General features: G+C 37.7%; 1 protein-coding gene across 4 annotated transcripts; it reads right to left on the bottom strand.

Annotated features, from left to right (window-relative positions):
* Positions 1–526: 526 nt before the first annotated feature.
* Positions 527–22,201, bottom strand: hipk1a (homeodomain interacting protein kinase 1a). Of its 4 annotated transcripts, none has more exons than XM_084427814.1 (17): positions 21,931–22,201; positions 19,940–20,676; positions 16,937–17,310; positions 15,974–16,097; positions 14,870–14,989; positions 14,682–14,768; positions 14,259–14,440; positions 13,994–14,144; positions 11,270–11,474; positions 11,007–11,125; positions 9,416–9,559; positions 7,088–7,245; positions 5,703–5,834; positions 5,419–5,577; positions 4,487–4,647; positions 4,038–4,147; positions 527–3,272 (listed from the first exon to the last, which is right to left on the bottom strand). In XM_084427814.1, exons 2-17 carry the CDS (start codon positions 20,672–20,674, stop codon positions 2,883–2,885), a joined length of 3,351 nt encoding a protein of 1,116 aa, XP_084283940.1. In that variant the 5' UTR covers positions 20,675–20,676; positions 21,931–22,201; the 3' UTR covers positions 527–2,882. The 4 variants fall into 4 exon arrangements, with proteins under 4 accessions (XP_084283940.1, XP_084283941.1, XP_084283942.1 ...); XM_084427815.1 differs by having other exon boundaries at positions 7,088–7,242; XM_084427816.1 differs by lacking the exon at positions 9,416–9,559.
* Positions 22,202–22,841: the final 640 nt, after the last annotated feature.

Genomic DNA, 22,841 nt, shown 5'->3' with positions numbered 1-22,841 from the left:
CATACAAATAAATAGTTAAAAAATCATATATTGTGATTTCTGGATTTTTTTTTTTTAGATTATGTCTCTCACAGTGGACATGCACCTACGATGACAATTTCAGACCCCTCCATGATTTCCAAGTGGGAGAACTTGCAAAATAGCAGGGTGTTCAAATACTTATTTTCCTCACTGTATATATATATATATATATATATATATATATATATATACATATATATATATATGTACACACATACACACATCCATTAGGAATATATATATATGTATACACACTATTTTATTCACACCAAGTCCCAACCTGTCTGCAAAAGCATAATTTCCTAAAGTGCCAGAGGGACAAAAAGCCAAACTGCCTCTAAAAATGGCAGTGACAATGGATCATTACCAGAATAAATTCCCCTTAGAGAGATTATAAAAATAAACCCACAGCTAAGAGTGTAGTAAGCAGCTCGAGCGGTTCATTCATCACTCTCATACACTGGCTACTGTACCTCAGATTCATCAGGCCCACACTGTATTCTGGATCAAAGTTTATTGTGATTTCATCTACTTCACATGGTGATTAAACGGTACAAACAGCCATCATCATTGCACCAAAGCCAAGAACCCCGGCAACATTCACGAGACGAGCTCAGTACAACACATCAAGTGCTCTAAGATCAACTGAGATGAACAGCTAACATGTTACCCATCGCTCTGAGCGCTATCTAAATAGTGTTATCTGTGAGAGGTCTCGCTCTTATTTCACTGTGCACCAAGGGCGAGTTCCCACACAACAACACTCCATCCAAACGTCATCTTTTAGACATTACAGAACAAATAACAAGTAACTGTCGTCACAATTCACACTGACAAATTCAGTCTTAGGTTATGGATAAATACAAATCAAATAAGTGCTAGTAGAATAAGAGGATACTTTCAAATCAACAAAAATATTATGCAAAGTTGAAGAGAATTACAAGGATTTAAAAGAAAGAGCATCATTATTAGGTTAAATATAAACAGATATAAAGTTCCATTAATAATCCACACATATTTAATAAATAAATTAAGCACAATAACGGTTACATAATAACTTGATTATGTAGTGTGTAACTAAAAGCTCTCTGCGGTCATGTCACAAACTTGATATGGCAATAAATCTCACTTATTAAAAACATTATTATGACAGCAGAAAAAATAGGGTAATTTCAAGACACGAGTGATCTAGAGAGGTTTAATATCAATCATAAACTATATTTCAGATATATAAAATTTCTGTGTATCACTTTCTCCAGGTATTTTGGCCCGTTCAGGTTCAGGCTCACATTCAGGTTCCCATCACCAATATACAGCAGCGATGACATCCTGTGTCTTGTTGCAACTTAAAAATATGTTGCAAACGAAAACATCCCAAATATAAAATTTGGGTCTGCCAACAGAATGCTTTAGTATTGTCAGACTGACATCACTATCATGTATCTTCTCAACACATTATAATTGGGCAGACGTCAATGAAACCTTATAAATATCTTTCTAGAGGAGAGATCGCTTCTGCTGACACACGCCCAGCTTAAACAGTTCAGAAACATAATTCTCTGATTGACAGGTTAAACTAAATTTACATTATTTTGAAAAATGTTGCCTATTTTTAAACATCATTAACATTTTTCAGACTTAACAGGTTTATATGGAATACATGGAATACTAGCGGACAACTTACTGCGTAAAAAAATTAAATAAAAAGTATGCAAAACGTGAAATGTGATTTTTCATAACATAAAATTCTTATATAAATCTTATCAATAAGAAGAATAACCCTTTTTTTTTGCATTTTTAATGCAATTTTTGTATAAAAATGTCTTACTGTTTTGCCAGTCCAATTAAATAAGTCAAGAGAGAGATGTTAAAATGTGTAAGTCGCTTTGGATAAAATCTAGTAGGTCATTTCCTTTGCATACTGTACACATCAGTAGTACGCTAGCATGTTATTCCAAACACAGCCATGTTTCAAAGTTTTGAGGAGATTTTGGCCCCGTTTACACCTGGTATTAAGAAGCGTTTTCGTCTATCCGATCACAATTGGATGGCGCTAAATACAGGTGTAAACGGGGTCTAAACCGGTTTGATCTTGTCCACTTTTGACCACTTCCAGAAGTAGTCAAAAACACATTCGACCGGATTGCTTTCGTAGAGTAAACACTCATGTGGTCGAATGTGTTCGAACAGCCACAAAAGACGCCAACTCTTCGCCTACTGAGCTAACGCTAAACATTATGGGAAGTGCGCTAGCCAGACGGGATTTAAACTTTGTCGGCTGGAGACCCAAGTTTGGTTTGAAGATGAAAAACATACCAAGCACAATGTTCTCTCACCATTCCTGATTTCTAACACACACTCAGCTGTTCAGCTGGTCTTGTGGCTGTCAGAGAAGAAACTAAAGCTGCTTCTCTTTCTGTCGTCTCCGGGCACGTTCATATGTAAATTGCTGAGCCACACATTACCTGCCCATAGACCCTCCTCTCGAAGAAATCAGGACAGAAGTGGTTGAAAGTGGACAAAAGAGTGGATCAAAACACCAGGTGTAAACGGGAATGTGTCTCCCTCGTCTACTTGTGATCCGATCGACCAAAACACATGTTAATACCAGGTGTAAACAAGGCCTTTGTTGCATTTTTCAGACATAATGACTGATATTTTAAGAAACGGCTGAAACAAGACCAATGTTTTCTGTTTATGGCATAGTTTTGAAACGCAAGAAGTGCTCCTTTGAAATGCTGTATAGAAAAACACTAAAATGAATAAAATAATCTAAAATGGCATTTCTACTTGAACATCCATGACACCATCCTGACATTTCCCCCCAGCACATATCAAAGCTCACGTCGAGATGGTCCTCCTCACAGGTACGGGTACTGGTGGAGCTTCCTCTGGCTGAGGGGAAACGCTGCAGGCCGCTGGTACGGAGTTGAAGCCTGACACATGACGCCCATGGCACTGTTCTTCTGCAGGAGGCTCAGAGATGCCGAGTACGGCCCGGCGGTGCGCGTGTGTCGGCCGGAGGAAGAGGAGCAGGAGGAACCGGCTGAATTGTGCAGCTGGTCCACCGCCTGCGACACGGAGGCCAGGGCCGCAGATGCCGGGTATGCGTACAGGCTGGAGGCGGAGCCGAAGAGTGACGCTTCATGAAGCCTGTAGGAGTGGGAGGGGCCTGTAGGAGGGTAGGTGGGTTGGCGTCTCAGGGATCCGCCCCCTGCACGATCGTGGGATGACATCATTGATTGCTGCGCCTGTTGAATGAATTAAAAAACGTACAAATCACTTGATGACCGAGTTGGAAAAAACAACCAAATGATAGATATTAAAAATAAACCCTGGTTTGTCACAATCACCCTTGGGTTGGCACACAATTGCCTTTCTTGTGTTGTTGTGTTTCCTATTGAAACAGGAAGTTGGGGCAAATATATAACATGCATTTATCTGTTATATTTTGGTTTGTCAACTTTTAGGAGTATACTCTCATTTACAATACCATTCAAAAGTTTGGGGTCAGTATGATATTTTTTACGTTTTTGAAATAAGTGTCTTCTGCTCAAGGCTGCATTTCAGAAATACAGTCAAAAAGAGTAATATTGTGAAAATATCGCATTTTCAGCATCATTACTCCCGTCTTCAGTGTCACATGAACCTTCAGAAATCATTCTAATATGCTGATTTGATGCTCAAGAAACATTTATTATTATCAAAGTTATTATCAATATTGAAAACTGTTGCGCTGCTTAATATTTTTGTGGAAACCATGATACATTTTTTCAGGATTCTTTAATGAACAGAATGTTTATTTAAAAATTTTTATCTTTTGTAACATTACAAAATGTCTTTTACTGTCACTGTCCTTCCTGAATAAAAGTACTGATTTCTTACTGACCCCAAACTTTTGACTGGTAGTGGATAAAGTAAACCAAAACTAACAGATATTGACTAACAGCCACGAAACGTCCATTCTGATGTCATGTGGTCTTCAATAAGCATGCGGTGCACCTGTACAGATGTACCTGGCTCAGGTTGAGAGGCTGAGATCTGTTTGATGCCGCCCTCTGATGCCGGTCGCTGGACTGTGAGGCCGTTCCTTTCTTTAATTTTCCAGAACTATTAGCATTGTTCTCTGGAAGCAAAGAAAATTATATTTAAGGATCAAATCTGCACAGCTATGATGTCACAAGCATGACAACATTATCATATGACCGGCATATCCATGTCTATTCAATATTCAACAACTTGTTCTTAATCACGAGCACATTTCACATTGACTTATAAAAAAGATACAGTAGAACAAAAGCCTATTTAAATCTAAAAATGGAGAACTGATTATGAATGTTTTTGGTGTAAGAAGCAATTACTATCATGAATGGACGGAAGGGAAAAAGCTACACAAGTGTAGGCGCCTCTAATGAATCAAAACCCAATATTCAGATGACTAGAAGTCTGAACGACTCTGACGAACCTCCTGACGCTCCGTCCCACAGCTGTGTCTTCACTGAGGGTGTGACCATGGCTAGAGCCTTGGGAAGGCGTTTGGGACTGAGAGGGGTGCTGGTGGAGGAGTCAGAGTCCTGGGAGTCATGGACAGTCACACAGCTGATGACGTTTGTACGCTGGTTCACACTACAGCCGCCACACAAGAGAAGAGAGATTTTTCTATGTTTTTGAAAGAAATCTTTTATGATCTCCGAGGCTGCATTTATTCATTAAAAGGTGTTATTATTACTATTTTAAATAACTTATACAAATAAATGTTCTATTTGTTTATATTTAACATTGTATTTATTAATGTAAGAACAATCTTCAGTGTCACATGATCCTTCAGAAATCATCCAAATATGCTGATTTGGTGCTTCAGAAATATTTTTCATTATTGTGAACGTTGAAAACGTTGTGCTACTTTTTAATTTTGGTGGAAATGGTGACATTATAAATGCATTCACTGTCACTTTTGATCAATTTAATGCGTCCTTGATGAATAAAAGTATACATTTTCTTTTTACTGACCAAAAATCTTACTGACCCCAAACCTTTAAATGCTAGTGTATAGTCGCTTTTCCACGGTCGGGACAAAGCCAAACCATTCGCTTACTTTAGTAATATTGTTTTAATCAGCATTAAGAGATTCTGATGGGATTGAATTTTTGAATGAGTGAATTTTATTTTTATATCTGTGTTGTAAATTATTGTACATTTTTGATACAGAAATGTACATTTTTTTCTACATTAAGATTACCGTACCTTTCTTTGCAAATTTAGAAACAAGGTGTGTGAACTGTAGGTATTACTAGTCTACAAAGAAAAAAATTAAAATACACAAGACACATATAACATAGCATAATATGTATAAAACTACAATACAGAGTTTTAGTTGGGATGTAAAAGTGATCCCACCTTTCAGGAGGAAACTTCCTGTCGTCATCGTCCTCAGTGTCGCTGTGGATGGTGATGATGCTGACAGCAGGGCTGGGGGTGTCGGAGATGACGATGGGCTGGGACGCATCACCACAGTTGTGCGCTCCCAAAGAGGCCGGCTGCTGGGAGGACGTGGGTCTGCGAGGTAAATAAGAAATAAAATGACTTGAAATTAACAACAGATTTTTTAAACATGTTAGCATAATCAACTTTTTTCCCCCCATTCAGAGATGGCTGCACATATTGAGACTCAAGAGCGTTACCTGGCTCTGCTCTCAGCACGTCGACCCTTTGACCTCTTCACTCCGCTCTGCTGTGTACGACTGCTGGCTGCTCCTGCGTGGGAGGGCTGAGCGCTCACGTTACGCCCCTCACACTGACCTCCGTGTCGACCCCTGGCAGAGTGGATTAAATGCATGCTGTTTTGACAATGGTTATAATTGGTTATTAGCTATTTTGCAATTCATCGAATTCAGTTTTCACTCCAGAGGCATGTTGTTCTACAGTACAGTCAGCAGCAACAAAAATCACACTGTCATTCTGCAATGAGTTCTATTGCGTAACAAGAAATACATTTGGAAACACAGGTAACAGATTGGTGTAATATTCCAGTTCATTAATGCGCTGTCACTGTAATCAGGCAATAACGCACATGTGAATCAAACAAAAAATGCCAAGAACATGCCCATTTCACCTCAAATTTATTTTTCAATTCTTACCATAAAGTTTGTTATATATACAGTATATGAAGAGTTCAGATGCAAAAGCCTCTAAGTGCCATCTGAAATTTTCATTTTTATCAAGCTCGTATATTTAAGTTCAGTAATTTCACTTAAATGGCAATGAAAATTACTTATTAATTGTCATTTAAGTGAAATTACTGAACTTAAATATACGAGCTTGATAAAAATGATCATTCTAGAAGAAAATTTCAGCAACAATTAAGTAATAAAATATGTATTTTTTCTTGTTATATATATTCTCGATACATTTTTTTTTTAATTTATTAAATAAATCATATTATTATTAATTATTTTCTTTTGATTTTGAGGTGAAATCAGTGTTATTTTATTATCATTGAGATACTATTACAGTTATAATACATTTTTAGAATGAGATTTGTTTATATTTTTCGTTTTCATGTTAATTTCAGAAAGTTTTAGTAACTTTGCTGTGTTTTTTTTTATTTTTACATGTTTTTATTTTATTTTTATATGTCTATATAGTTATTATTAATATTTATTTCAGTTTTTTTAGTACATCAAGTTAAAACTAAATGAGAAAATGGGAAATGTTGAAATAAAATAAAATATAAAAAAACACCCATAAGCTTATTTCAGCTAACATTTATAGTAACAAGTAACGAAAATGTTTTTTTTAAGGTTTTAGTTTTAGTTATAATAACAGTGCTGCGATTAATCGATTTGACCGCACTAAATGATAACCCCAGGGGAAATGTGACAGACATGTTTTGACAGGCTTTGTGAGAAACACCTGTAAAGCAAACCCCAGATGCTTTCAGACTCGAGTGCAACACCATAGCAAGTCTTTCACGCAAATCAAACTCGATGGTTGATTGAATCCAGGCTTGCAACAAAACCTGAAATGTAAAACTGCGAGTGTAAACTGCTGTGGGGGCAGCTCTGACCTCCAGCTACTGTTCTGTTGGGTGGTGTTGTCTGAGAACAGAGAGCCCACGGGGGAATCGGACAGCACAGGCTGGCTGGGATTGTGCATGGCCATGCCTGACATCTGCTGCCATGAAGAGGGAATGAGGATCTGCTGTGTGCCTGCAGGCCAGCCCTGCTAAACACATACACACACACAAAGACATTAACAAATGCACTGTCACAAACCCAAAAACAACTTTTTTAGTAACTCTATTAATTTGGAGCAACAAGGCCTGTTCACACTCCCGTCAAAAGCTTTAATGCAAACTGTGATTCAATAAACTGAATTGACAACAGAGGGGAACTTTTATCAATAATAGCAAGGCTTTTGTAATAGAATGGTAATTGGTGGGTATAGTATAAATATGCATTACATATTTCCTATTTCGTCAACAGTTGCTTTTCATATCACTCCTTTCTGCAGTGAATATGCAAACAGGGCTTAAGACATTGATGCACTTTGATTGACAGATGAATACTGAGCACCGTGGCGTCGCTCAGTTTGTCTTTGTTCGATCTCTTCCTGTCATACGTGAAAAATGGATCTTGTCCTGCAAGCTCTTAAAATCATGCAGAACTTCATTAAAAACACAAAACAACACAGTGATAAAGACAATTTCAATTCTGTAGCTTGAATAATCATGAATCCTTCATGGGAGTAAAAAAAAAAATCATGATTTGAACAGATCAGCCGTTTATAAAGAGAAGAATAAATAGATACGAAAGAAAACTATGACAATTGAGCGGGGAATTTAACTCAAGTGATCACCAAAGCAAAACAAGTGACGAGTTACGGTTGCCAGTCCATTTATCTGCATAGAGAGGAAGTGACTGGTTAGCAGTGGAAGAAAAAGGAGAATGAGACAATGGGGAGACATTTGTTGCCACAGGAGTGGGTCTGTGGAAAGAGAAATCACTTGGATTGCACAGAGTCAAGCAGCCATGCTTCACTGGATAGAGCCCTGGGGCCCAGAAGAGATGCAGCTCCAGTCCAAAAGAAAAACCGCCTTGTTAAATCATGATTGATAGGTGAAGAAAGAAGAGAACTAAACTAAAACAGCCACTTTCCACCCAAAACCCCACAAAAACTCTTTAAGAAATTAGGGCAAATAGCAAATCACATCAATTCTTTTAATATTTTCCTTTCATAACTGCCTTCACAACATCACAGAGCAATAGCAATGTGCAGTGAATTTACATTAGCTACCTATGACACTTTAGGTCACAATCATAGTCTGTGCATCTACGCAAACGCACATGTGAATGATTCTATATACCGTATACATGTTGATTTATTTTTAATAAAGGATATTTCAAAATAATATATATTTTTAAAACGTTAAATATAAAACTATTATTATTATTATTATTATTATTATTATATAATTGTGACCCTGGATCACAAAACCAGTCACAAGTCGCACGGGTATATTTGAGGCAATAGCCAACAATACATTGTTTGGGTCAAAATTATAGATTTTTCTTTTATGCCAAAAATCATTAGAATATTAAGTAAAGATCATGTTCCATGAAGATATTTAGTAAATTTCCTACCGTAAATATATAAAACATTTACTTTTGTGAGTGAATGCAGCACAATCGCAAACATAAATGGACTTTAAAGGCATCATAATGTTTTGATTTTTTTTGCACCCTCAGATTCCAGATTTTCAAATAGTTGTACCTCGGCCAAATATTGTCCTATCCTAACAAACCATTCATCAATGAAAGCTTATTTAATCAGTTTTAAAAAATTGACCCATGTGACCCAGGTTTTGTGGTCCAGGGTCACAATTTATAAAAAAAATATTTTTATATTAAAATAGCATTTATAAAAAAAATAACTTGCAAATATGCATCTACAAGAGCAACTAGTCAGTACTGATACTGAATTAAATTTAGACATCACTGAAAAGTAATGATAACTTGCAATTGAGTGAGTTAGATGATTCAGGAACCTCTTTGTTTGATTCAGTGAGTCGTTCAGTGAAGATTTCATTCAGCTGATTCAAACTGGTTACTGTTCTTTTTGATTGATTCATTCAAAGAACCAGTTCATTTGTTGTAAATTACACAGCACTGATTGGTGGTCGCATAGTACAGTTGTTTTTGTGTGCAGCCCATGAGCACACATCTCAATCAAAAAAACATGTTTTCTTACAAGTATTGTTTGGTTCGCTATCTTATTTCATTCAATTCTGAAGTTTGGCATAAAAATGCAACATGCAGCAAGGCAAAGATTGTAAGAGAAAATTAGTGAGAAAGAGGAGGAACTAGGCGTGTCTCGTGGCAGGGCGCAGGTTTACCAGCATGGTGGCACTCTGCTCCAGACGCCGAGAGCCCAAGGCCAGCGGCGTCATTCCCGCCACTGGAAGGCGCAGGGAGGCCAGCGCCAGCGGGGTGCTGCTGCTGCTCTGGGTGGGGTAGGGATAGAGGGATGTGTGGAGGAACTGAGGATGGAGGAAAGGGTGGCACGGTTACAACACGCCGGCTGAGCGGACGGAGAAAGCAACTCGCCCAAAGACTTCCCACAAAATGAAGAAAATATTGACAAGAAGTACAAAACAGATCAGTATCTTTTGACTGTAAAGGCAGCAAATCACTAGTCGACAACCTACCGACTGTTTGTACGGAAATCTCACCCTTTCCATTCAGAGATCTTTCAAACTCACTGAAAATACATTACCGTTCAAATGTTTGGGGTCAGTAGGACAGAGTTCCTCAAATCCAGCCCTAATCAAAGACACCTGAGCAAGCCAAACAAGGTCTTCAGAGTTACTAGAAAATTACAGGTAGGCAAGTTTGATCAGAGCTGAAGCTAAACTCAGCAGGACCGTGGCCCACCAGGGCTGGATTTAAGGAACCCTGCAGTAGGATTTTGTTCAAGAAATTGATACTTATATTAAGCAAGGACATATTAAATTGATAAAAAATTACAGTTAAGACATTTATAATGTTACAAAAGATTTCATACAAATGATGTTTTTTTTTGGCCTGATTTTTCATCAGAAAATTCTGAAAAAATGTATGATGGTTTCTACAAAAATATTAAGCAACTGATTTTAATATTGATGATAATAAGAAACGTTTCTTAAGCAGCAAATCTGCATATGAACAGAAACTATAACTACGACAGATCAGATAATAGAACATTTAGGGATGCACAGATATGAAAATATCGATACCGATAATTCTTTATATTTGAAAGTCCATAACCGTTACACTGGCCGATAAATCTAAATTCAAATTTTCATATAATTTTTGAGAGCCTGATTAGATAAAACAAAGGTCTCACCATTAAAGGGGTCATATGATGCGATTTCTTGTTTTCCTTTTTCTTTAGTGTGTTATGTAGAAATTTGCAGAGTTACAAAGCTCAAGGTGTCAAACCCACAGAGATATTCTTTGTAAAAGTTAAGGCTCAGCCACGCCTTCCTAAAACACTTCATTCAAATACGCCTCTCTTATCCTCTCTTATTATTATTAACTCTTATTCTAGCTGTGTTATTGTTGCTGCCGGCGCCGCCATGTCGTGGAGACACTGTGTTTTCCGTTGCGAAAGCCAAACTACTTTGTTTGGCCTTCCAAAAGAGGACACAATTAGAAAACAGTGGGGCAATTCCATCTTTGCAAGTACATTCTGGCGCTTGTAAATATGCAAGTATGTTTTCATATTTGAAAAACTTGCTGTCCCTTTTGTTTTAGTCTTCACTGTTATTCTTATTGCAAATTAAAGAGGAATAAAGTGATTTAAGAAAAACCAAACACTCAACCATAAATGCCTATGTGAGGGAATTACAAGAACAGAGAAACAAGGATCATATGAAACCGTGAAAGAGGAGAAACACCTCCAGATAACACACTGTTCGCTCATGGAGACACAAGCATGATGCTTACCTGTGTGAGCATGCTGGGCTGAATGTGTAGGGGCTGGGTGGATTGGTTCTGGGGCACTATGGGTACTGAGTTGTCCATTCTCACTGGATATCCAGTGTGTTTATTGGAGGTCTGCAGCCCTGGTGAATTAAACATGAGTGATTCAGTTTAAATGCATTTGGAAGCAGCATGAGTCTAAAGGAAAGGAGGGTAGGATGTAGGGAGAAGTGGGTTTGGACAAAGCTGTAGCAGGATTGGGTAAACGGGGTAGGGTACAGGCTCACCCTGGATGGTAGGAGGGCACACAATGAGGGTTTGCTGGAAGGGCTCTGTCTGGGCACACAGCTGAGTAGGGCGAGCCTGCAACGGCACACTCTGCTGAGCCAAGCCTGGTATATTTATAGTGGCCTGCTGGTACAGACCAGGCTGGTAGTTGAGTAAAGGAACGTTGCTGCTAAGAGACAGGGACTGGCCCCCCGTGGAGGCCATCTGGCAGTTACGGAAAGAGAGGGAGATTCTTAACACCACTGACTAAGCACAGAAATAGCACTGAAGACTTTAAATAGCATGCATACTACGCTTTAAAGCTATAATTCACCTAAAATGACAGGTGTGACATTGTTTACTCACACTCATGATGATCCAAACCTCTTTACGCAGACCATTCATAGTGACCACGACTGACTCCAAAACTCCAAAAATGACCAAATCAACCACATATAAGGTAGTTCATATGACTTGTGCACTATATTCCAGTGTTGTCATTGTTAAAGGGTTAGTTCACCCAAAAATCTGTCAGTAATTACTCACCCTCATGTTGTTCCAACCCCGTAAGACTTTCGTTCATCTTCGGAACACAAATTAAGATATTTCTGATGAAATCTGAGAGCTGACTCACTCCTTCATAGGCTTTTAGGCAATTTCATTCTGCCGGTCCAGAAAAGTTAGAAAAAACAGTGGCTCAACCTTAAATTTATCAAGCGACGAGAATACTTTTTGTGCGCAAAACCCCCCAAAAATAACGAGTTTATTCAACTATTGATTTTCTTCTGTGTGGGCCTCTGAGTGAGCTCATGAGAGTGCCACGCCACGACACATGCGTGAGAACTGAGAAGATGACGCTCACGATCATTTGATGGGAAAGTGTGAAAGGTAAGCCATTCATTTTGCGGCATTGGCATAGTACGAACTACAGGGGAGCTAGGCTCCCCTTAATAAGACATGGGCTCCCCTGAAAACGAGATATGTGAAATTTTGGGGGGTCTCAAAAAATATTGACAAAGTGTATATTTTGACATGCAATTTCAGTTGTGTAATGTGATCATGATGGATTATTATGTGTAAAATAGCAAAAAATATTATTCATTCATGCATGACGGCAATTAAAACCTAATTTACTTCAATAAAGATTACTATACATGCTATTCTTGTCATGAGCATCAATGTGTGGGGGCGCTGCGGTGCAAATTCCACATATGTTAGTACGTCATAGATTCGTAGAAAAAAATAAACGTTGGAGGCCATTTATCTGCGCGCGAAGTCCTTAATTCATTCTGCTGTTATACCCATACTGTCTATGGTTATACCATCATAGCCATGGCAAAAAGAAAACAAGGCAGTTTAATTAATTTTGGTTTTATTAAGAAATTGGGTAGTGATGACGTTAATCGCAGCACGACCGATTCACCTGCTGCAAGCACTGTTAGACCTCCTGCCGTGCATAGGCTGAAATAGGCTGTCTTTGCCTATAAGACCAAGACTTTACGATTGAAAAACGCTTGATAAACATAAGGTTGAGCCACTGTAGTCACTTGGACTATTTTAACAATGTCTTTACTAACCTTTCTGGGCCGGTAGATGCAATTACCTAGCAGCCTTTGAAGGAGTGAGTCAGCTCTCAGATTTCATCAAAAATATCTTAATTTGTGTTCCGAAGATGAACGAAAGTCTTACGGGTTTGGAACAACATGAGGGTGAGTAATTACTGACAGAATGTTCATTTTTGGGTGAACTAACCCTTTAACTAAAACTTAAACTATTAAAAATCATTTTCAGTAATATATATATATATATATATATTTATTTATATGTGTATAACATTTATATATGTGTGTATTTATACATACATATACATACATATACAGTACATATATATAAAATATAAAATTATTACATGAATAACCTGAACTTAAACTTAAATAAAAATGAGAAATGTTGCCTTGGCAACTAATTGAAATAAATAATTTGAAATACTATAAAATACTAAAACTAAAAGAAAAAAGAAAGAAAACTAAGATATATTAAAAAAGATAATATTAAAAAAATTACTAGAGCACAGAACAGAAAACTAAAATGAAAATATTACAAATAAAAGCTCATTCAAAATATTAATAAATACTGTAATAGTATATAAATAATACTAAAAATCACACTGCTATATCTCAAGTCTTCTGAAGTAATACGATAACTTTGTGTGAGGAACAGAGCAAAGTTTTATTCAAATTCACCAGTAATCTTGCCCTCCTTTGACCCGTTAACTCGAGAACTGAATAACTGAGTCATTGAGTTGAACTTGAGATCCAGATCAGTCTGATTTGTGAAGGATGCTTTTGTTCCAATTCAATATTCGCTTCAGTCGGTTCTAAGATTCTCAACTCACTGATTCGGTTGCAGTGGTTCACAAATGATCAGCAGTCATATCATTTCAGAAGACTTGCGTGAGTCATTCGAAGCGATTTTGTGGAAGTTTTTTGTCATTTTTGAAGATTTAACAGACATGGCGAATATGAACTGACGTTGTATGTAAAAGAGCTCCCTCAAAAATCATTGTCTTTCACAGAATAAAACGGCATATGGGATTTTTAGGTGAACTATGGCTTTAACGCACACATGCATTCCCAGTGATACTCAGTTGCATAATTATATTCTTATATTATTAAACATACTGAATCCAAATGCATTGCAAACAAATTAAATTTGATGTAATGCATCTGTGCAGTAGCACACACCTGACTGTGCTGATTGAGTTGACTGCTGAAGGTGACCGTGAGGTTGGCGGCCGCGCTGGGGGTGTTGTGGCTGGCGAACAGGTTCTTGTTATTGTCGAATGCTGTACACCTGCGCTTGCAGATCTCCATGTTTTGGAAGCAGGACTTCACACTGCACAACAAGAGAGGGCGGCACTGAGGTTAGTGTCCTCAGAGGAGTACAGACAGATATGTGGCTATTCTATATACATTATATGTAGATAATCAACTCATCAGCAGGGCTTACTGAGAGCTGTGTGGGAAGTGAAGTAGGTGAGCCATAGTCACAAACGGGTGGTTGAGGGTCTTCGTGGGCGTGATCCTCTTGTCTGCGTCTAGTGTTAGCATTTTCTTTAGCAGGTCAATGAACTCCCTCCGATCAGCCTTCTCCGCTAAAATGTCCGTGCCTTCCAGGTTAGTCATGTTGACCTGGAAAGAAGGCACCATGTGTCATAAGGAAGTATTTACAAACTCTTTTATGATTGGAAAACCAAGTTGTGAAAGAAGTCTCACCAAGGATGCATTTATCTGATCTAAAATATAGCAAATACAGCAATATTGTGAAATATTACTACAATGTCGGAGTGTCGTCCACGAGGCTATCGGCTCCGACCTGAGTGTACACATTTGTATCTGATTATTCCACACATTACTGTAGACACAGCACTACCTGCATCATGTCATCAAGGCAGTTAAAAATGTATTTCCGAGCTTCTTTGGACTTTATCCCAAACTCTGCCTCGTGCTCTGCGGGAGTCTAAAAACAGAAACACATCTGTCAGGAAAGCGTTTAATCATCTATTGACCGCTGATGTCTTAGAAAATAAAATACAGAGCAGTGCTTTAAGGGGGACATGCCTTGAGTCTCCAGAGAGGGTAGCTGGAGTCTGGGCCCCTGTGGAAGAAACGGCTGGTTTTAGTGCCGGCGCTCAGGAGATACTCAGCTGGCAATCCTTGAGTCTGGGAAATGTACCGAATCTGTAGAAAAAAAACAACCAGGCATATATATTACATGTAGATTATACACTCGATTTGTACAACAGTTTGTTGTAGCTAAGTAGTGTATGCAGAGACAGATAACTAGTCCATAATTGTTATTTCTGCCATGACAACTCTCTGAGTGTTTGGCATGGTAGCCTAATGGATGTGACAATACAAATGCTGTACAAAATAGCATACATTATCTACAGCAGATCTATACAGGTGGAGCTGGGGAAGGAGGAGGGTTTCTGAAAGCGCATTGAACTGCTACAGCAAATGCTGACCAGTATTTGACGGTTGAGCAACGATCTCATTGGCTACTGATACAGAAGGAACCAATCAGCTGTGTCCTATAGAGATATCAGCCTGCGCCATCTAGAGTTTCAAGACAGAACTTTGTCTATAGCCTTTATGATTATTTACTAGTAATAAACTTAGGCTACACTCACACAGCCTTAATGCTCAATTCCGATTTATTGGTCAGATCCGGGTTTTTTTGTATAGCTGTTCACATTGTTGTTTAAAATGTGGCCAATATCAGATTCCAGTTCTCATGAGTGCAGAATAGTGACGAATGTTGCTCTAGAGTGATGTAAAACTCGCATGAATTCTGATATGACTGTTCAGACTGAGGTCGCATTGCAAAACATCAGACCTGTGTCGGATTTAGGACCACAACAGAATTAAAAAGATCAAAACCATGACAAAAAAAGATGACAAAAACAGATCTGAGTCACATATGAGCGGATTTGGGACACATTTACCTGCAGTCTGAATGTAGCCTAATATATCTGCCAGTATTGACCGTTGTGAGATTACTGGCATTGGCTTGACTCTTCAGTAGAAGTGCTAGAGCCCCCTTGTATCACTTCCTAAATCTACTGATAGCTTTCAATTTTACAGATTCAATTTTGCACAAAACAAATTGATTTTGCACAGAACTGATTAAATCGAACTAAGCAACAAAACCTTATTACTGACCTGATCATATTCTGAAGCTCCCGGATACAAAGGCCAGCCCAGAAACAGTTCAGCAATGACACAACCCAGTGACCACATGTCAATGGCCTCACAGAATGGAAGGCCCAGAATGATCTCAGGAGCTCTGCACCGCAACAGACAAATTAATAATAAATTATAATAAACAAATGAATAAATTAGTTTAATTTCATTGGCAGATTGGGGGGAAGATTGGGAGAATGACAGGTAAAACGACACATATGATGTAGTAAATGTAACAGATTATTTAGGGATGAAGGATAGTAAGTGACAGACAGATTATAATACAGATCTTTGATATTGACAGAATATTGATATTTAGCCATTTTATGATTATCTTCCAATGCCTCCAATTATCCTCCAAATTTGTGTAATTTCCACAAAGAGATAAAACACTTTTATTTTCCCTCCAGATATTTTAAGTGAATATTTTAGTGAATTTCAAATTAATATATTATATGAATTTTAGTTATGTTATCTATAAATTCTATTATATATCATATATCAGAATTAATGCCATCAGGAAAAATTCACATCAGCTGACCATTATAAATTATTGGGAACAATAGAGGTCTAGAAGTCAATATTGGTAGCCATCAATATGAGAAATTAACAGCTATTTTATTTATGCATAATAAATTATGATATTTTAAAATTATTTATAATGACTGGTTTTGGAAGCTTGAAAAACTGTATAAAACCCGAAAAAGAGTTTCTACCAAATATATTTTGGTTTATTTAAAAAAACAAACAGATAACAGTATTTATAACATTAGCCATTGTATGAATTATTGTCTGTAACATTAAAATAATTATGTTTTATTTGTCATAATTTACATGTAGTGCACACAACCCAGTTGCTTTAGACGGCGTCTTCTAAATGCACAAATGTAAATGTACTTCAACTTCAACTGTCAGTTCCTTTTGACATCAAGTATCCCTTACCGGTAGTATCTAGACTGCAGGTAGGTCGAGCACACGGCCTTCGAGACGTGACTGGCTGAACCGAAGTCGATGACTTTGACTCTGTAGGGCTGTCTGATGGGGTCGACAAGCATGATGTTCTCAGGCTTCAGATCAGCATGGATGAGACCCAAACTCTTCAGCTTCATCAGAGCCGTGGCAACCTGCTGCAGGACCGGCCGGATGCACTTGAGGAGCAGCGGGCTGAACTTGCTGTGTTTGAGGAAGTCATAGAGGTTCTGCTCCAGCATCTCAAACACCAGACACGTGTGGTTCTTGTGCTGGAAGCACTCGTAAGAGCGCACAAAGTTGAACTCGTCTGCATTCTCTGTGCTAAGACGGCTGAGGATGCTCACCTTTAAAAAGACAGGATTGAGTTCAAAGTAAACTTTAGATTTAAGCAAATGAACATCAAGCACATGACTGATGATTAATTGCTCACTTGGCGTTGACATTTGTTATTGCATCAGTCCAATATTAATTATGAGAGATATGACAGGTTTTTGTTATGGAAGTCTGTTTCCACCTCAGAGTAAAAATTATTTCTTGAATGTGCAACTTTTCATTTGGTAAATTATGGTAATTTATCTCACAATTGCGACTTAGTATCTCACAACTGCTACTATTTCTCGCAACTGCGCCTTTATATGTCACAATTGTATATTTTTCTTGTAAAAGTGATTGTATATCTCACAACTGCTACTATTTCTTGTTACTGCGCCATTTATAGCTCACAATTTTTACTATTTCTTGCGACTGTATATCTCACAATTTTGACTACGTTACTGCGACTGTATATCTCACAATTTTTACTATTTCTTGCGACTGTATATCTCACAATTTTGACCATTTCTTGATATTGCGACTGTATATCTCACAATTTTGACTATTTCTCGTTACTGCGACTGTATATCTCACAATTTTTCCTATTTCTTGATATTGCGACTGTATATCCCACAATTTTTACTATTTCTTGCAACTGTATATCTCACAATTTTTACTATTTCTTGATATTGCGACTGTATATCCCACAATTTTTACTACGTTACTGCGACTGTATATCTCACAATTTTGACCATTTCTTGATATTGCGACTGTATATCTCACAATTTTGACTACGTTACTGCGACTGTATCTCACAATTTTGACCATTTCTTGATATTGCGACTGTATATCTCACAATTTTGACTACGTTACTGCGACTGTATATCTCACAATTTTGACCATTTCTTGATATTGCGACTGTATATCTCACAATTTTGACCATTTCTTGATATTGCGACTGTATATCTCACAATTTTGACTACGTTACTGCGACTGTATATCTCACAATTTTGACCATTTCTTGATATTGCGACTGTATATCCCACAATTTTTACTACGTTACTGCGACTGTATATCTCACAATTTTGACCATTTCTTGATATTGCGACTGTATATCTCACAATTTTTACTACGTTACTGCGACTGTATCTCACAATTTTGACCATTTCTTGATATTGCGACTGTATATCTCACAATTTTGACTACGTTACTGCGACTGTATCTCACAATTTTGACCATTTCTTGATATTGCGACTGTATACTATATCTCACAATTTTGACCATTTCTTGATATTGCGACTGTATACTATATCTCACAATTTTGACTATTTCTCGTTACTGCGACTGTATATCTCACAATTTTGACTATTTCTCGTTACTGCGACTGTATATCTCACAATTTTGACTACGTTACTGCGACTGTATATCTCACAATTTTGACTATTTCTCGTTACTGCGACTGTATCTCACAATTTTGACTATTTCTCGTTACTGCGACTGTATATCTCACAATTTTTACTATTTCTTGCGACTGTATATCTCACAATTTTGACCATTTCTTGATATTGCGACTATATATCTCACAATTTTGACTATTTCTCGTTACTGCGACTGTATATCTCACAATTTTGACTACGTTACTGCGACTGTATATCTCACAATTTTGACTATTTCTCGTTACTGCGACTGTATCTCACAATTTTTACTATTTCTTGATATTGCGACTGTATATCTCACAATTTTGACTATTTCTCGTTACTGCGACTGTACATCTCACAATTTTTACTATTTCTTGATATTGCGACTGTATATCCCACAATTTTTACGATTTCTCGTTACTGCGACTGTATATGTCACAATTTACTGGGAATGTATATCTCACAATTTTGACTACGTTACTGCAACTGTATATCTCACAATTTTGACTACGTTACTGCAACTGTATATCTCACAATTTTGACTACGTTACTGCAACTGTATATCTCACAATTTTGACTACGTTACTGCAACTGTATATCTCACAATTTTGACTATTTCTCGTTACTGCGACTGTACATCTCACAATTTTTACTATTTCTTGATATTGCGACTGTATATCTCACAATTTTGACCATTACTTGATATTGAGACTGTATATCTCACAATTTTTACGATTTCTCGTTACTGCGACTGTATATGTCACAATTTACTGGGAATGTATATCTCACAATTTTGACTACGTTACTGCAACTGTATATCTCACAATTTTGACTACGTTACTGCAACTGTATATCTCACAATTTTGACTACGTTATTGCAACTGTATATCTCACAATTTTGACTACGTTATTGCAACTGTATATCTCACAATTTTGACTACGTTATTGCAACTGTATATCTCACAATTTTGACTACGTTATTGCAACTGTATATCTCACAATTTTGACCATTTCTTGATATTGCGACTGTATATCTCACAACTGCTACTATTTCTTAATATTCCGACTGTATATCTCAAGATTAGAACTATTTCTCCACTTTATATTGCAACTTTATATTTCTCTCAATTGCGACAGGTTATTTATTTCTTGTTGAGACTTTTCACTTTTACTCTGAGGAACAGAGGAACTTCATTAATGTACAATAATTTGGGAAAAGTTTTGATTCCGGTTAGCTGCTCACCTCTATTTGACCCTGGCGGGCATATGACGGATGATTCTTGAGAATCTTAATGGCCACGATCTCATTCGTTCCACGCTTCCAGCATTTTGCGACCTGTCCGAATGTCCCCCGGCCGAGGAACTCCAGAACCTCGTAGCTGTTGGAGACGGAGCAGAGGATCTCGTGTTGCACCAGCTGGTAGTCACCCTCACTGTGGGAGTTGCTGCTCTTGGTGGTGGACGTGGAATGAGCGATGGACTGAGCCGTGGCGTTGCCTCCACCCCCGGCCACACGGTTGGGGAGCACAGGAGCCGAGAGCTCCTCCAAAATCTGCACGCTGTCGCTGCTGTCCACCTCCTCACTCTTCCGCTTCCGACTGCCCTGTTTCTGATAGCCCTCGCCTGTCAGAGAGGTGGAGCCCTCATCTTTTCCACGCCGACTGGACGTGGACGATGATGAGGAGGAGGACGAAGGCTCCGGGACGCTGCCGGTGCTGTCCGCGGCACGTACCACTGTCTGTTCCCGCGAGCCTCCAGGAGGAGGAAACACCAGGTTGGAGGAGTTGTAATTGGGGTTGAATCCAGATGTGGAGGGGGAAGAGCCATTGGTCTGGGTCGGGCTGTGCTGGTAGTAGCTGCTCTCACCTGACTGGCTGCTCACGTTCCATACATGGTTTTCCACCTTCAGTTTTTTGGAGCGGGACAGGCCACTGGAGGACACGGAGGGAGAGGAAAACGCTTGCATTTGTGAGGACATGCCTAGAAATGTTAAGAGAAAAGAACGTTTATAAAATAATTTCCTTTGCATAACCTAATTATTTTCAAAAACTTTTTATATGATATTATGAATGTTTGAGAAACAAATATAAAGATATTTTCTTAGGGTTACTTCATTTGATGTGAGTAAAACGACAATAAGGCTTATGCATGTTGGTTATGCTATGATAATGACATGATGGATGGAAAACAAAACTGCTTTCCTGCTAAACAAATTATTATATTAAGCTAAACTTCTTTGTAATGAGATTTTTTTTTTTTTCAGTGACATGTATACCTCCTAGATATTTTTCACTTTATTTCTTCACAAAATATCAAAATGTAAAAAAAAAAAAAAATTAATTGTCAGCAATTTCGATAGGAAAATATCAAAACTCTTTGTTAATTTTTTTGAGAGAGATGCTAATGGTCTTGTCCGGTTCAATTCATTATGCTAAGCTATGCTAAAAGTGGGACCCCCAGACCCGGAGATCGGCTGAATGGATTCCAAAATGATAAAACTCAACTGTTTAACTCTGGGGGAGTTGTAAAATGAGCCTATTTCCAAAAAAAAGTGGAGTATCCCTTTAAGAGATGCATTCAAGTCATTGCCTGTATGACTGCAATTTTAAGGTATGTCTGACTATCCAGATAAAACAAGTACAAATCAAACATTCAAACCTAACTGCAAAGTATTTGCTTATGATTTACAATTATTATTGTCATCCCTTCAAAAAATCCCCTCCAATAAAAAAGCTTTGAAAACGTCCTGTATTATAGAACAAGTTTTATAAATTGTAAAAAATGTTTTCATTATTTTCTTTTTCTCTGTATCCCCACGTTCATGTTCACTGTTCTGTATTATTTATTTTGTACTGATTTATAATTACGCAATGAAATAAAAATACAAGTGCAAATCAAACGTCCGTTGCCATAGCAACCGCTCTAGCTAGGTGATCCAGGGTGGTTGCTATAGAAACGGCTGTAGCCAGGGAGGGGTTGTCATGGCAATGGTTGCTACTGTTTGATAAAAAAAAGAAGAAAAAAAAGAGGTGTGGCAGCGACAAATGTAGCACAAACAAACTATTCAACTTTCAATGTGACAGTCAAACATGTCTTAACCTTACAGTTCCCAGCCAACAAATACCGTGACGGTGTCAAAGATTTCGCTGGCTGCGTAACTTAAATACAACCTGACGTGCTGTATGCATTTATAAAACCTCACATTTACTGTCTTCGTGAATCTTTGCAGCTCACCTGTTGTGTGTTGAATTTCTCAGCTTGACACTTGTTCTTCATCTTTCCCTTTAGGCCTCATTGTTTTTTCTTTTATTATCAATTTGTTCCTCCGTAAAAACATCGCTTTATTAGAGCCGACGAGCTTCCAGGTGTCTAATAACATTAGACACAGTCCGACGCACCGTCAACACCATCGTTGCACATTAATATTCCGCAAGGACAGCGAACAGAAATATGATTGAGACCTGGAGAGGAATGTAGGACATCAAATGGGCACCATTTCCGGGATGTGAGCTCGAGCGCTGATTGGCCGGACTCGGATCACGTGATGTGTAAATCAGTGGGCCAGACTTGTTTGGAGTCGCTGAGCTGCGGCAGAGTTCTTCCTTTAATCTTTGCAACTCACCCATAACAACAACAACAACAACAACAACAACAACAACAAAAAGCCCTTAAACTATGTAATATTTTGATGATAACCCCCTTGTGCAATGTTTTAAATATATATAAACGTATATGAGGTAGAGTGTTTTATATATAACAATATACTATCCCGTTCAAAAGTTTGGAGTCAGCATTTTTCTTTCTTTTTTTGAGAGAGAAATTAATACTTTTATTTAGCAAGAATGTGTTAAATTGATCAAAAGTAATAGTAAAGATTTATATTAATTAAAAAGATTTCTATTTAAATGCTGTTCTTTTAAACTTTTTATTCATCAGTGAATCCTGAAAATAGTATCACAGGTTCCAAAACATATTCAGCAGCACAACTTTCCAACATTGATAATAACTGAGTATCAAATCCACATATTAGAATGATTTCTGAAGGCTCATGTGACACAGCTTTGATCACAGGAATAATTATATTAAAAAATTTATTAAAATAGAAAACCATTATTATTTTAAATTGTAATAATATATCACATTAT

This window comes from Rutilus rutilus, assembly GCF_951802725.1.
Source record: "Rutilus rutilus genome assembly, chromosome: 13".
Lineage (NCBI taxonomy): Eukaryota > Metazoa > Chordata > Actinopteri > Cypriniformes > Leuciscidae > Rutilus > Rutilus rutilus.
The sequence above is the reverse complement of the archived record's forward strand: the minus strand, read 5'-3'. Positions and strand labels throughout refer to the sequence as shown.

Excerpts from the sequence above, each read along its gene's own strand:
- hipk1a (XM_084427814.1), bottom strand. The coding sequence starts at position 20,674 with ATGTCCTCACAAATGCAAGCGTTTTCCTCTCCCTCCGTGTCCTCCAGT. Across the intron at positions 9,560-11,006 it reads AGCCCAGCATGCTCACACAG|TTCCTCCACACATCCCTCTA; the intron begins GTAAGCATCATG and ends CTCCATCCTCAG. Across the intron at positions 5,578-5,702 it reads CGTGCTGAGAGCAGAGCCAG|ACCCACGTCCTCCCAGCAGC; the intron begins GTAACGCTCTTG and ends TTTACCTCGCAG.